Below are 15,550 nucleotides of genomic sequence, written 5' to 3' on the forward strand. Positions count from 1 at the left end.
AAGCTAATACAGGGTATGGAACCAGGAGAATATGAAGAGAGATGCCCAAGTGAAATCCAGTTGTCTAGGAACTTCATAAACCACAGGAAAACAGGAGCACAGTAGGGCAAGAAGCAGAGCCTCAAATCTACTCGAATGATTAACATGTAGGTCATGTTCCATTTTTGTCTCTAGCAATGCTGGCCATGCCCACAGGTCAGGTGAGACAGGGGATAGGCAACATGCAATCCATTGTTTAGACCACAGACAGCGATCTTTCCAGAACCCCAACTCGCTCCTGTCATTTCCTTTGGTGACAGACCAACAGTGTTCCCTATTATGTGATAATCCCAAGCTTGTCCAACTAGCATACAAGCTCCTTAATATTCACGTCCTTTCCTAACTCTGTAGCCTCATCTGTTAGTTCAGCAAAACACAAACCCCACAGACACCAAGCCATTTCATTCTCCTCGTGCCTCTGTATATGTCATTTTACCCCAGCTCACTAAATTTCTGTGCAGTTTCCAAAATTCAGGAACTGTCTTCCTCAGAACCTTCATTGAAGCTCCAGAAAGAGGACTGAGTCTCCATTTTTCCAAATCATTTCTTCTTCTGGGCATACAGCTAGACTGTTTTCCAGTCTCCTCTACAGTTAGATATGACCACGACATGACGTCCTCAAATGAACTGTCAGGTCAGGGGTCCGGAGTCTCAGCCATGACAAGGGAAAGCTGTTACAAAACAGACACCAGGCCCCACATCCACAGGCTGTTTCACTTAGTCTAAAGTGGGGCCCAGGAATCCAGTGGTTTTTAAAGGTCCTCGGGTCATTCTAATGTGGAGGGGAGGAGCACTACAGAAATCCATGCAGATAGTCCAGAACCAGATTAAGATACTGACATCCACATGCTCACATTCTGCCTCAAGCTGCTGCTGCTGCTGTTGAGTCGCTTCAGTCGTGTCCAACTCTATGCGACCCCATAGATGGCAGCCCACCAGACTCCGCCGTCCCTGGGATTCTCCAGGCAAGAACACTGGAGTGGGCTGCCATTACCTTCTCCAATGCATGAAAGTGAAAAGTCAAAGTGAAGTCGCTGTCATGTCCAACTCTTAGTGAAACCACGGACTGCATCCTACCAGGCTCCTCCATCCATGGGATTTTCCAGGCAAGAGTACTGGAGTGGGGTGCCACTGCCTTCTCCATTCTGCCTCATAAATAAGCTCAGAGACACACTGATTAATTATACCATTCATCATGTTTTGTTTACATATCTGTCTCCTGACCACACCAAACACTGAGGAAAAGAATAAAATCTTGTCATTTTACCTTGAGTGAAATGATAAAATCTTATAATTTTTTTAATCTTCATTGTTAACTGGTATTTTTAGAAGGAATTCAACAAGCATTTTTGAGTGTATAAAAGAAATATGTTTATCATACATATTTCATTTTAATTTTGATAGGATATTTTCATTAACCACCATGAAAAACTGAGAACAGCATTCATATTATTATACTTGGAACAATAGATTCATATAATTTTTTATTCATGATGAAGACAGGTCACAAAGCACATTGACAAATATACTTTTCCCTTCAATTACTATTACAAAAATGCCTTATCTCTGTAGATTTCTGTTGTCTTATCATATAAAATAATGTGGAAATATTAGAATAAAATCCTAATTTTGACAGGCTAGATCAAGGTAAAGAAGAAAAGCCTAAAATTAATGCACGGAATGTCTTATGGTAGCCTATATTTTTATCAGATGAGATTCGGGAGAAAGCAAAAAGAAATTAAAACATTTTAGGAGAAATCTTAGAAATATTTTTATGTAGCTCCTCTACATGACTGAAAGTGACAGTCACTCAATCATGTCCCGACTCTTTGTGACCCCTTGGTCTATAGTCCGCCAGGCTCCTCTGTCCATGGGGATTCTGCAGGCAAGAATACTGGAGTGGGTTGCCATTACCTTCTCCAGGGGATCTTCCCAACCCAAGGATTGAACCTGGGTCTCCCTCATTGCAGGCAGATTCTTTACCATCTGAGCCACTGTATACACAGAGGCCAAAGATTAGAAAAAATATAATACAGTCAAATGAAGCAACACTGATAAAGCTATAAATTGATTTAAGAATATAATACAGTGGTATTCACAATTTTTAAACCTTTTTAGAGAAGAAATTGATTCAGTATTATTAACCGAACTCTAATTCATTTAACTGAAATCAGATTCATCAACTTATATCATGATACCTTCACTTTTAAAAGTGAATATGTATATAAACTTTATAGCTATTCCAACTATTAAATTCAGGATTTCAAAAGTCAGGTATTATAAGATCCAATCAGTCTCAAGGTCTTCAGTTGCTTCTTGCTGTTTCCTAAAACATGACAATTGCCATTTAATGACATTCACTTGAATATTTCCCTCAAGCATTTTGAGATTTAAAATTACACTCACAAGGAAAGATATACCTTGCTAACAGTCATTTCCTCAACTTTATTTTCCTGTCTAGCAAATGATTTTTGTTATCAAGTGTAATTGTCTTTATAGAATGTGCTTTTCTATTTTTGCCAAAGTAGACAAATTATGTTAAAATGTATTATCAGCCACATGCTACTAGTTGAGAAAAAAGATGACAGTGGTGAAAGGCAGATATCAATTTCCTCTGAGAATGCACATCTCTATTTTCCCTTTACAACCTTGATAGGGGGTCTTCAGAACAGAATGCCTCATGGTTCCTGCACTTTCAAACGAAGACTCTCACAATGAGAGACGCAAGAGGCACTGTAACTGCCTCTGTTGATTATTTTATTGTTTAATTCCGAGACCTGAAGCACTTAATCTCTAAAGCTGAGAATTTTTAGCGAAAGGAAATCATAAGACTGAACACAATACTTTTTCACTATTCATAAATATTCCTTCTAATTCCTTACAAACATCCAAACAATTCAGGAGTATTACTTAACAGAGTTCTTAAGAGTCTGTAGGATATAAGGAATTTGGAGGAGGAGTGGGGGTCTGTATTTAAAGAGGAAGATTTCAGTTAACTTTGCTTTGACTCTTGGGTAAACAGGGGTGAGACTTTCTCCAGTGAATGGAATGAGATTATGAAAGATTAATGAAGATTGCCTTTGGCAGAAAAGATCAGGATTTAGATGGCTGTAAAATTCAGTTAATTAATCCTCTTAAAATACAGAGGTAGAAGAGGGAGAATGACAGCCTGTATATGGGACTGTATTCTACTGCTCAGACTCTGCTTATTTTCATTTAGGAGTGTGTCTCTGCAATCTACAATAGCCTGACCCACAAGTGCTAATATTGCCTTAAACCACAGCCCCAATCCCTCCTTATATTAGCAGCTCCCCGCGGCACCAGGGTCTGCTTATATCCCCATACCTGAACATGTTCCACCCTCCCCCAGAATACACAGGATCTTTTTGTTCTCCTGACCCTCTTTCACAACACACCTGAAGATTACACAGTCCTCCCCAACGTGGCATCTTCAACCTCAAGAAGATGTATCAGGGACTTACCCCATCACTGAGGCATGTACAGCAGTGCTTTCCTTTTTTTAAAATTAAAGCTAGCATATAACTAGATCTCACCTCTATGTTCCCATCTGTATTCCCTACAGGATTACACAGAATGGGTTAACTAATTGATTTGAACACACCGCACCACCCTTTTTCATATTTTTAAATAATCTTTAAAAAGCATTTCATTTCCGTTCAAAGAAAGGCAGCTGATTCATTACTAGTACCACTTAGGCAACAGTATTTTAATTCAACAATAGGTGATTAAAAGAATAAGAATTATATCCAAGACTATAAAACACATAGCTTTAATATCAACTAGTTTCATTTTCCCAAAAGTATAACTGTATTTACTTGAAGCCCACTGCATTTCCTTAGAGTTGCTCTGAAATTAAACCTTCTACTGACAGACTGGGCTGCTTTCACCCTTGTTACTGTAATACCCTGATTCAAGTAAATGACGGCTAATGGTGTCAGATTGTGGCACTGTTACGCTGCTCATTGCTGAATGCGCACTTTGCGCTCTTTTCCATCTTTTTTCCTTAGCATTTTGTGCTCCCATGCAAACAGGATATCCTCAAACCAAAGAATCCAAAATCTGACAGTTTTAATAACACAATCACTCATCTATGTCATACGTGGGTTGTCCTTAGGCTTTATTTCTGATACTATGTAAATAATTTTTCTTTTGATTATCCCCGGTTTCATAACTTAATTGTGATATGTGCTATTTTCTAAATTAGTGCTTTAAGAGTTTCTTTTATACCTTCATTCTGAATTTATTAAGTTCTTGGCTTTAACTGGAAGTCATAGAAACACCTATGCTTTTTCAGAAGATGGCTTCCTATTTTTCCATTCTAGATGCAATTCCCAGGGCTCTGGGACAAGGGTTACAAAACCACCTGAGGTTCTTGCCGGCTGTGTCTCCTTATTCATATCCCTTCCTTCCCAAGTGCCCAGGGGTTGTCTGTCTCTAGACTTCCTGCATGTCCTAGCAGAACAGCTTCCTGTCCTGAGCTTCTGACCCTGAAGCAACAACACATCTTTGAGATCTCTTAGGAGGGCACTCCTAGGAGCATTACTAACTCAATGGACATGAACTTGAGCAAACTCTGGGAGATGGTGAAGGTCAGGGAAGCCTGGCGTGCTGCAGTCCATGGGGTCACAAAGGATTGGACATGACTGAGGGACTGAACAACAGGGAGGATGCTGTTGGCAAAAACAAGGGGTCAGACAAGGGTAAATAAATACAGAAGCAAGAGTGTTACACTTAGCAAGAGCCTCAGAGCCTTTCCTGAGACCCAGGGAAAGTGGAGAAAATTCCACTAACGTATACCTGGAGCCAGGGGCCAGCCACTCAGCTAGCTTTAGACCCTCTCTGCTCCTCCAAGCCCTGCTCTCTGGATTTCTCTCCTCACATCATTCCTTTCCTATACTGGGCAGGCTATTTCCTGTGGGTTTTATAATCTTTTCTTTTTTAAGCTCTGTTGAAAGACAACAAAGGCACAGATAAGATAGATTGGTTCTTGAGGGGAAAAAAAAGAATCTCAGCTGTTTTTCTCAACAACCCATTTCCCTCATTTCTGAAAAGTGATTCTTATTCCAAAGGAAAGCTCTTCGCTTATGTATGAGTATTTTTGTAATTTAAGTTAATCAAAAAATCTTTAAGCTTTTCTTTCAAATCTTAGAACTGAAGAGAACTCCAATTTCAGCTCAGACATGTAAAGAGCTTGGAAGAAGTCATCCCTCTTGTCCTTACAATAGGAGCTGGAGAAGCTGAAAATCAATGACTTTTCTTCACTTTTCGGGGAACTGAGGTTTCAGGGCAAACCACTAACCCAGAATCTGGAAACACAGGCAAAATAGAGAGATACTATATCTGCAGCAGAAGTCAATGGATGCCAGAAATATAGAATCATTTATCTGACAAGCAATTTTGGGCAAATAAGTAGAAGCTGAGGGCCTAGAGTGAGAAACTCCTGGGGTTGTAACAGCTTCCATGCTTTCCTGGGCTTTCTTCCAGTAACCTCATCAAATTCTCATGGTAAGGATCCAAGAAGGTTTCACACGTGGAACTGGCAGGGAGAGGGGAAGAAAAGCCATTGTTATTCCTCCCTGATTCTTCTCCCTAACAAAGGGGGAAAGACTTAGCTAGAAGAAAACATGGAAAAACAAATCCCAGCTAGAGGAGGAGGAGGCTGCCAACTGTAGTCCTCTGCAGTCTTTCTATCATGTCTATAGGAAATAATAATAACAAAAAACCCAGTGTGAACAGGGTCAAGATTTCAAAGAAATACAGAGGGATGGTTCAGCCAGGGAAGGAGATAAAGGGATGAAGATAAAGAGGAAAAACAATACTCATGGACAAAGGATAGAAACATCTGTGAAGGGTACTGCGCCGAGATACTGTTGTTGTTGTTCAGTCCCTAAGTTGGGTCTACTCTTTGTGACCCCATGGACTGCAGCCCACCAGGCTCCTCTGTCCTCCTCTATTGCCCAGAGTTTCCTCAAATTCACATCCATTGAGTTGGTGATGCTCTTCAACTGTCTCATCCTCTGTTGCTCCCTTCCTCTTTTTGCCTTCAATCTTTTCCAGAATTGGGGTCTTTTCTTGTGACATAGATCCTCTGAAAGATTGAGACTTTATCAAATTGTAGAACAAACACACTCCCTTCTCCCCAACACCTTACCATACAACCAGTGGCTCCAGAATAACAGCTGACCATGGCTAAAAGTGCTGCAAGATACACTCTGAAGAGGAATACTTAGGGAAGACCAAGTCAAGACAAGAGACAAAGACACGGACACTAGAAGAATTTACAGCTTCTTGTAGCTGTGGCTACAACAAACATTAAACCCAACCAACCTCCCAGTCAGACTAACATAAGTGCTGACACTAAAGGCAAATATATCACAGCATTTATTATCTGATACAACATGTCTAGCTTTCAACAAAATGTTACAAAACATGTCAAAAGGCAAAAAAGAAAAAAGAACAGTCTGTGGAGACAAATCATGCCTCCAAACCAGATTAAGATGTGACACAGATGTAGTTAACAAACAAGGAATTTAAGTAACTGTAATGCAAAAAACATTGGCCACCTCATGCGACGAGTTGACTCACTGGAAAAGACTCTGATGCTGGGAGGGATTGGAGGCAGGAGGAGACGGGGACGACAGAGAATGAGATGGCTGGATGGCATCACCGACTCGATGGACATGAGTTTGAGTGAACTCCGGGAGTTGGTGATGGACAGGGAGGCCTGGCGTGCTGTGGTTCATGGGGTCGCAGAGAGTCGGACACAACTGAGCGACTGAACTGAACTGAACTGAATGCAAAAAAGCAAAATGGCTGTCTGAGGAGGCCTTACAAATAGCTGTGAAAAGAAGGGAAGCGAAAAGCAAAGGGGAAAAGGAAAGATATACCTATTTGAATGTAGAGTTCCAAAGAATAGCAAGGAGAGATAAGAAAGCCTTCCTCAGTGATCAATGCAAAGAAATAGAGGAAAACGATAGAATGGGAAAGACTAGAGATCTCGTCAAGATAATTAGAGGTACCAAGGGAATATTTCATGCAAAGATGGGCTCAATAAAGGACAGAAATTGTAAGGACCTAACAGAAGCAGAAGATATTAAGAAGAGGTGGCAAGAATACACAGAATAACTGTACAAAAAAAAGATCTTCATGACCCAGATAATCACAATGGTGTGATCACTTCACCTAGAGCCAGACATCCTGGAATGTGAAGTAAAGTGGGCCTTAGGAAGCATCATTATGAACAAAGCTAGTGGAGGTGATGGAATTCCAGTTGAGCTATTTCAAATCCTGAAAGATGATGCAGTGAAAGTGCTGCACTCAATGTGCTAGCAAATTTGGAAAATTCATCAGTGGCCACAGGACTGGAAAAGGTCAGTTTTCATTCCAATCCCAAAGAAAGGCAATGCCAAAGAATGCTCAAACTACTGTACAATTGCACTCATCTCACACACTAGCAAAGTGATGCTCAAAATTCTCCAAGCCAGGCTTCAGCAATACGTGAACCACGAACTTCCAGATGTTCAAGCTGGTTTTAGAAAAGGCAGAGGCACCAGAGATCAAATTGCCAATATCTGCTGGATCATGGAAAAAGCAAGAGAGTTCCAGAAAAACATCTATTTCTGCTTTATTGACTATGCCAAAGCCTTTGACTTTGTGGATCACAATAAACTGTGGAAAATTCTGAAAGAGATGGGAATACCAGACCACCTAGCCTGCCTCTTGAGAAACCTGTATGCAGGTCAGGAAGTAACAGTTAGAACTGGACGTGGAACAACAGACTGGTTTCAATAGGAAAAGGAGTACGTCAAGGCTGTATATTGTCATCCTGCTTATTTAACTTATATGCAGAGTACATCATGAGAAACTCTGCGCTGGAAGAAGCACAAGCTGGAATCAAGATTGCCGGGAGAAATACCAATAACCTCAGATATGCAGATGACACCACCCTTATGGCAGAAAGCAAAGAAGAACTAAAGATCCTCCTGATGAAAGTGAAAGAGGAGAGTGAAAAAGTTGACTTAAAGCTCCACATTCAGAAAACTAAGATCATGGCATCTGCTCTCATCACTTCATGGCAGATAGATGGGGAAACAGTGGCTGAGATTATTTTTTTGGGCTCTAAAATCACTGCAGATGGTGATTGTAGCCATGAAATTAAAAGATGCTTACTCCTTGGAAGGAAAGTTATGACCAACCTAGACAGCATATTAAAAAGCAGAGACATTACTTTGCCAACAAAGGTCCATCTAGTCAAGGTTATGGTTTTTCCCGTGGTCATGTATGGATGTGAGAGTTGGACTATAAAGAAAGCTGAGCGCCAAAAAATTGATGCTTTTGAACTGTGGTGTTGGAGAAGACTCTTGAGAGTCCCTTGTACTGCAAGGAGATCCAACCAGTCCATCCTAAAGGAGATCAGTCCTAGGTGTTCATTGGAAGGACTGATGCTGAAGCTGAAACTCCAATACTTTGTCCACCTGATGCGAACAGCTGACTCATTTGAAAAGACCCTGATGCTGGGAGGGATTGGGGGCAGGAGGAGATGAAGACATAGAGGATGAGATGGCTGGATGGCATCACCGACTTGATGGACATGGGTTTGGGTGGACTCCGGGAGTTGATGATGCGACAGGAGGCCTGGGGTGCTGCAGTTTATGGGGTTGCAGAGAGTCAGACACAACTGAGTGACTGAACTAAACTAATAATATATTAGACTCTAACGGAAAAAGTTGAAACCATGCAGCTGAGTAATTTAAGTAGGGAGATGGAAACTCTAAGAAAAGAGTCAAAAGGCAATGCTAGAAGTCAAAATCACTGACAGAAACAATGGCTTCCCTGGGCTTATCAGTAAACCTGCTGATTCTTTCTTTAGAATCAGAATTCTTCTGAAGAACCAATCAGCAAACCTGAAGGTCAGCTGAAACTTTCCTCTCTGAAATGCAAAGAGAAAAAGAACTAAAAAAGCAAACAAAAAACAAAACACACACACACAAAACAGAACATTCCAGAACTATGGGGAGTAACATAACTAGACATAATAAAAGATAACTAAAATACTAGCAGGAGAAGGTAAAGACAGGATATAAGGAATATCTGAAGTTAATAATGGATGAGTTTCCAAATTTAATGCCAGACATCAACCCTCAAATTCAGAAAGCGGAAAAAAACTTGAAGAAAACTATAAAAACTCATACCTAGGCAGGCATATCATATTCAAGATACAAAAAACTAAGATAGGGAGAAAATATTAAAGGAAGCCAGAGGAAAAAACAAACAAACTCATAAACAAAACATCTTACTTAGAGAGAATCAAGTTTAAGAGCTTGATCAAATTTCTCAGAAACCACACAAGCAAGACAATGTGTTAAATTCTTGAGTGTTAAAAGAAAACAAAAAGTGGTAAGTCTGTATGTAGGGAAATTATCCTTTAAGCGTAAAGGAGGAAGAGACTTTATCAAAAAAAACGAAAACTGGTTGAATTCATTATCAGTAGTCATGACTTTCAAGAAATGTTAAGTTTTTACGATAAGGAAAATGATGCAGGTCAGAAACTTATACATAAAGAAAGAAGTGTCAGAGGATGAATAAATGAAGGTGAAATTATATATGTGTGTATCTTTTATTTTTATTATTCTTAGTTGATCTAACAGCTATTTGATAAAAGCAATAGTAGCAACCATATGCTGGGTGAATAGAACATATTATAAGTGAGATAAATGACAGATATTTCACAAGGAATGGGAGCAAGGAATTGAGAATTCTCTACTATGGGAGAGCTCTACTACACTTGAAGCCCTATAGTGTCATTTGAAGATGAGCTTAGATTATGTTAAAATGCATATTGTAAGACCAAGGGCAATCACTACAAACACTTTTAAAAGATAGGCAGTACATTAAAATAGGCTATAAAATGGAACAACACAAAAATCCAGTTAAAATTAGAGAAGGCAACAAAAAGGAGGGGAGACAAAGAACAAACACAAAAAAGTGCCAACGCTTACAAAGACTGGAGTTTGATCCAGTTCCATCACTTTAAATACAATGATCGAAACACACCCTTTAAAAGACAGATTGTCAGACTGGATTAAAAATGAAAACAAGAAGTAATGTGCTGTTTATAAGAAATCCACTTTAAACAAAGGATCAGATAGGTGAAAAGTAAACAGATGGAGAAAGATACACTGTGCTAACCTTAACCAAAAGAAAGTTATACTCAGCCATGAAAAGGAATGAAATGGTGCCATGTGCAGAGAATGTGGATGGACCTAGAGACTGTCAAACAGAGTGAAGTGAAGTCAGAAAAAAAAATTCTATAATATTATTTATATGTGGAATCTAGAAAAATGGTACACATGAAGTTTCCTGCAAAATGGAAGATTCACAGAGGTAGAAAACAAAATTGTAGGTACCAAAGAGGGAAGCTGGGGGCGGGGGGCGTGTGTGGGATGAACTGGGAGATCGGGACTGACACAGGTACACTACTATGTATAAGTATACAACTAATGAGAACCTACTGTATAGCACAGGGAACTTTAGTCAATGCCTTGTGGTGACTTACATGTGAAGGAAATTAAAGAAGAGGGGATATGTACGCATAACTTTCACTTTGCTGTACAGCAGAAACCAACACAACATTGTAAAGCAACTATACGCCAATAAAACTTTTTTTTTAAAAAAGAAAGCTGAAGAAGCTATATGAGTTTGAGAGAAAGCAGACTTTGGAAAAAAAGAAAAAAATTATCAAGGACAAAACTGGACTTTATATGAAGAGGTTAATTCCACAAAAAGACATAAAATGTTAAATGTGTATGAACTTAAAAAGCATCAAGATACAGGAGGTTAAATACCAATAGAGCTGAAGGTAAAATAATAAATGCATTATTACAGATGGAGAGTTAAACTAGAAGTATGTTCCAGACCATAGTGGACAGAAACCCGGGGGTCAAAAGGCAAAACCCTTACTGTAGAAGTCATCTGTAAAAGTAAGCAAAAGATTAATTTCAACATATCTTGAATTAAACTCACAGGTCCACAGAAATTTATGTGATGACCCTGTAAAATTCAGGATAAATTCTAAAGCATTTGTAATAATGGATTTTAGAGGCCTATCTGCTCTATTAAGACTTTAGTACATAGAGAACAAATATTTTACTTGGTTTAGGTTGGTTTCCCAAACACCTAGCAAAGTTTTTGACTTGAATAGTTGGTAAACATCTACTGAATGTCTAAAGCTGACTCTTAACTAATAAATTACGTTCATCAATATTTAACTATACAAGTGAGTTACTGTTTCATTAAAAATACAAAATCCCAGTTGTGCTTCTTTTACAATGGAAGATTTTAGCTTTACAGGCAGCCTCCAATATTATCAAAACCGCCACCTGGTTTAATAACGCAGTGAAAACAATTACAGTGGATGCATGAATTGTTAACAGGGTTAAGGTTCCACATTGCTTGTCTATTAATTAACTCTGCTAATTTATTCGCTGGAAATGATTCACAAATTAGTAATGCAAAGTAAATGACACATGTAGAATACAGAAATTGAGAAGAAGATTTGCAAAAAGATTTAAAATAAATGTAAACATATGTACATTATAGAAGTATCACTCTTAATTAGCACACAAATTTTAAAAACGCTAGAATTTTGTCAACTTACATTGTTTATTAGGGCACAGTTCAATCATTTATACCACTAAAATAAGCAAACAAGATACAACTATGCAAGGCATACATTTAAGCAAATCATAGGCTCTAAAGATGAAAGACATGGAACAAGCCTGACATTTTATTCAATTTTTGAAATGCAGGATTAAAATAACAACTGAAGAGGAAATGTATTATTTACCCTGTCACTACTAAGTTATGAAATTTAGCAACCTTCTTCAATTCATTCTATATGGCTGGGTTAAGGAAGGAAAATTTTGAAATTTCAGTCACTGCCATAAAACTTTGAAGATGAGTATCATATCTTCATGAAAAATTATTTTGCAGTGAGGAACACCTATTTATTATAAATTGCCAAGCTCCTTCAGATAACAAATGACTTTCATTTTACTATTCTGGGCATGCCCCATATATACCCAATAGGTAGAAATCTGATGGTCTAAGATAGGGCACATGCGAACAATTACTTTTTGACTAAAATGCACAGATATTCTTTTCCTATCAAATAATTCTTTAAAGCTTCCTCCAAATGTCATTATCTGACTTATTAAAATTCAGTTTCACTCAAATTTTCAAACAGTGATGACAGAACATAAAGTACCTCTTTATAGGCTTGCAAACACTTGGTATTCATTTTCTGAGTCAGACAGCAGAACAGGAAATAGCATAATCACTTACCTGACACGCATTATAAAGAAGTTGGTGTTCTAGTTTTTTAATCCCCAAAATCTGCTGAAACATTTCATAGAGTTGTTCCTTGCTCAGAATAAGTTCAGACACAGCGCTCAGGGCCATTCTGTTTGGCGGTTTACACAAGTCCTCTTCACCCCTGTAAATGGCATCATACTTGGCTATCCAGGAACTCAGCACTGTCTCTTTGCTCAAGCCGTCAATTTCTGGCAAACTCCGCACACGTTTTTCTATGTTTTTCTTAAACACCTCTCTGAAGTCATTGGCAGAACATCCTCCACTCTGAACCATTCTGGCCACTCGATCACTCTTCAGAAAAACCTGAAAACAAAACAGAAAATAAATAAAAATAAAAACCCACTTACAATTAGGTAGGGCCACTAACACCAACTGCTTTTAGCAATCCAAGAGTTATGATACCAAACATTCTTCAGTGGTTCAAATGTTTTGTAAAACATGCTAACTAGTGACAAAATGGAGGCTCTAAATCATCTCTCTCAAAATGCTGAAATATTTAGGAGAAAAAACAATGAGTTTTGAGGACCTCCTAAGATAATCCGTCCTTGACCTACAGACTCCCCACAGGAAGGTCATGTGGGGCGATACCTGCAACTGATACCCCTGAGTTGATTAAGAAGGTAATTGGAGAGATGACCCAGCTTCTGTATCTGTACTTGGGAGTTCTGAGTAGTTCTTCAGTAAGGAGAAGGTGGAAACTGAAAGCTAACAGTGCGGTAAGTCTAGTATCTAAGTCAATATCCTCTGGGTACAATCATTAATCACAACTCCTGCACAGCTGGGGGTGGGGTACACCTGTTCCCATCCATGACTTCACCAGCTCCCCAACTTCTCATACACTTCTCACAGCTATGAAGAACCCACGATGGAAAAGCAAAATCTAAGAAACTTCTAGCTGTCCACGAATGTCAGGAAAGAAAGAAAATACAATGACAACTAGGGAGAGACACATTGGGAAATGGGTAGGAGGAGATGGGTGACAAGTAGTAAGGCCATCCTGTGTGGGAGACATCAGACTTGGCCTCAAATCTCTTTCCTCTAAGTCAAAGACCCGATTATCAACAAACATCAGTCAGGATTCACGAAACATTGATTCTGTTATTAATATTCCTATGAATCCTCTTTAGGTCACATGAGACTGATCTTATTCCTGTTTTCTTCCTATAATAACAAAATATTCTTCCAAAGAGCCTGCAGGACTATTTAACATAGCCCCCATGAATTCCATCTGTTGCTAAGACTTCTGGAACACAAGTTAATATCAATCATTTTCATAAGAACTGACTCAGGATACCGAGGTGCTCCAAAATCAAGACCCCACTCCCTGTTCTCTGCTACCAACATGTCTCTCTGCATGTGGGCCAGCAGCACACATGGTCCATGCAAAGCAGCCCGAATGACTGCCATCTGAGCTACCCTGTCCTAAACCTTGTCCCCACTGATTTCTCCCTTTTTCAGACCATTCGTACAAAATGCTGTTTTCTAACTTTGCTCATTGGCCAGGGGGGATTCCTGACTTGAATATTTGGGTTGACTAACTTTCTAACTTATGACAGAAAGTGAAGAGAAACTAAAGAGCCTCTTGGTAAGGGTGAAAGAGAAGAGTGAAAAAGCTGGCTTAAAACTCAATATTCAAAACACTAAGATCATGGCATCCAGTCCCATCGCTTCATGGCAAATAGATGGGGAAAAAGTGGAAACAATGACAGACTTTATTTTCTTGGGCTCCAAAATCACTGCAGACAGTGACTGCAGCCATGAAATTCAAAGAAGCTTGCTCCTTGGAAGTAAAGCTATGACAAAACTAGACAGCATATTAAAAAGCAGAGACATTACTGTGCAAACAAAGGCCCATCTAGTCAAGGCTATGGTTTTTCCAGTAGTCATGTATGGATGTGAGAGTTGGACCAAAAAGAAGGTTGAGTGTCAAAGAACTGATGCTTTTGAACTGTGGTGTTGGAGAAGACTCTTGAGAGTCCCTTGGACTTCAAGTAGATCAAACCAGTCAACCCTAAAGGAAAACAATTCTGAATATTTCTCGGAAGGACTGCTTATGAAGCTGAAACTCCAATACTTCAGCCACCTGATGTGCAGAGCTGACTCTTTAGAAAAGACCCTGATGCTGGGAAAGATTGAAGGCAGGAAGAGAAACGGACAACAGAGGACAAGATGGTTGGATGGAATCACTGACTCAGTGGACATGGGTTTGAGCAAACTCTGGGAGACGATGAAGGACAGAGAAGCCTGGCATGCTGCAGTCCATGGAGTCACAAAGAGTCGGACATGACTGAGCAACTGAACAACAGCTTATAAGGGTTGTGAATTTTATAGCAGGCAAACATATGACACATATACTCAATGTTTCCTCTTTTTTTTTTAACCATCTATTGCTCAATTACGGTTAATTCTTAAGCCACAGGTATAAGAAGAGTGCATTTATTTAGATCAAGGAAAATAAAATTAAGATATTTAATAGTATATTTTACCTAAAATGCCTTTAACTATTATACATCTAAATACACCGGCGTGTCTCCCTCTCTTTTCTCCTCCTCCTCTAACTGCACTGCCAGTGTCAACCTACTGCTTTCCAGTCTGGCCTTCTATGGCCCTGCCTCTGGCAGCTGGCACAATTTTAGAGGGTGCTGGAGGGACACTGGAGGAAGAGGGCTCTAGTTCTTAATTCGTCTACCTACAGGCTCATGGTACCACCTCTGGGGCAGCTTCTCTGCAGACCCCAAGGCTGGCTTAGAGAGGCACCCCTCCCCTGGCTGGTTCCTGGGCAGTTGTGCGGTGTGGCACTGCAGAAGGCAGACTCCCGTGGGTCCCACTGGTACAATAGGGCGGTGAATGTCTGTGTAGACACACCACATCTTCTCCAGTGAGATGTGGCCCCCAGCCTTTGGGAGGAAGGGAATGGGACCCTCCTCCAGATCTGTTGCTTCCGTGGGGCTCTGCTCCCTGTGTCTGCTACTCCTATATTCTCGCATTTTCTTTACCCACTGTAGCAAATCTCTCATTGTTTATAATACATTTTCCTGTTCTATTATCATGTGGTTTCCATCTCGATTGCACCATGATACAGAAATACTGAAATGTTACATGGAAGACTACTTCTAAG

At 39.6% G+C, this 15,550-nt stretch overlaps 1 protein-coding gene across 4 annotated transcripts in view; it reads right to left on the reverse strand.

Annotated features, from left to right (window-relative positions):
- CADPS2 (calcium dependent secretion activator 2) overlaps positions 1-15,550 on the reverse strand; it is a 593,849-nt gene that overhangs the window by 375,956 nt on the left and 202,343 nt on the right. For all 4 annotated transcript variants that reach the window (XM_055421183.2, XM_088834647.1, XM_055421182.2 and 1 more), the window contains one exon: positions 12,403-12,735. In XM_055421183.2, the coding sequence (XP_055277158.1) occupies positions 12,403-12,735 (333 nt within the window). The remainder of the gene's footprint in view (positions 1-12,402; positions 12,736-15,550) is intronic.

The sequence above is a fragment of the Moschus berezovskii genome, chromosome 3 (genome assembly GCF_049115385.1).
Source record: "Moschus berezovskii isolate FMDL1 chromosome 3, NW_MosBer_1.0, whole genome shotgun sequence".
Lineage (NCBI taxonomy): Eukaryota > Metazoa > Chordata > Mammalia > Artiodactyla > Moschidae > Moschus > Moschus berezovskii.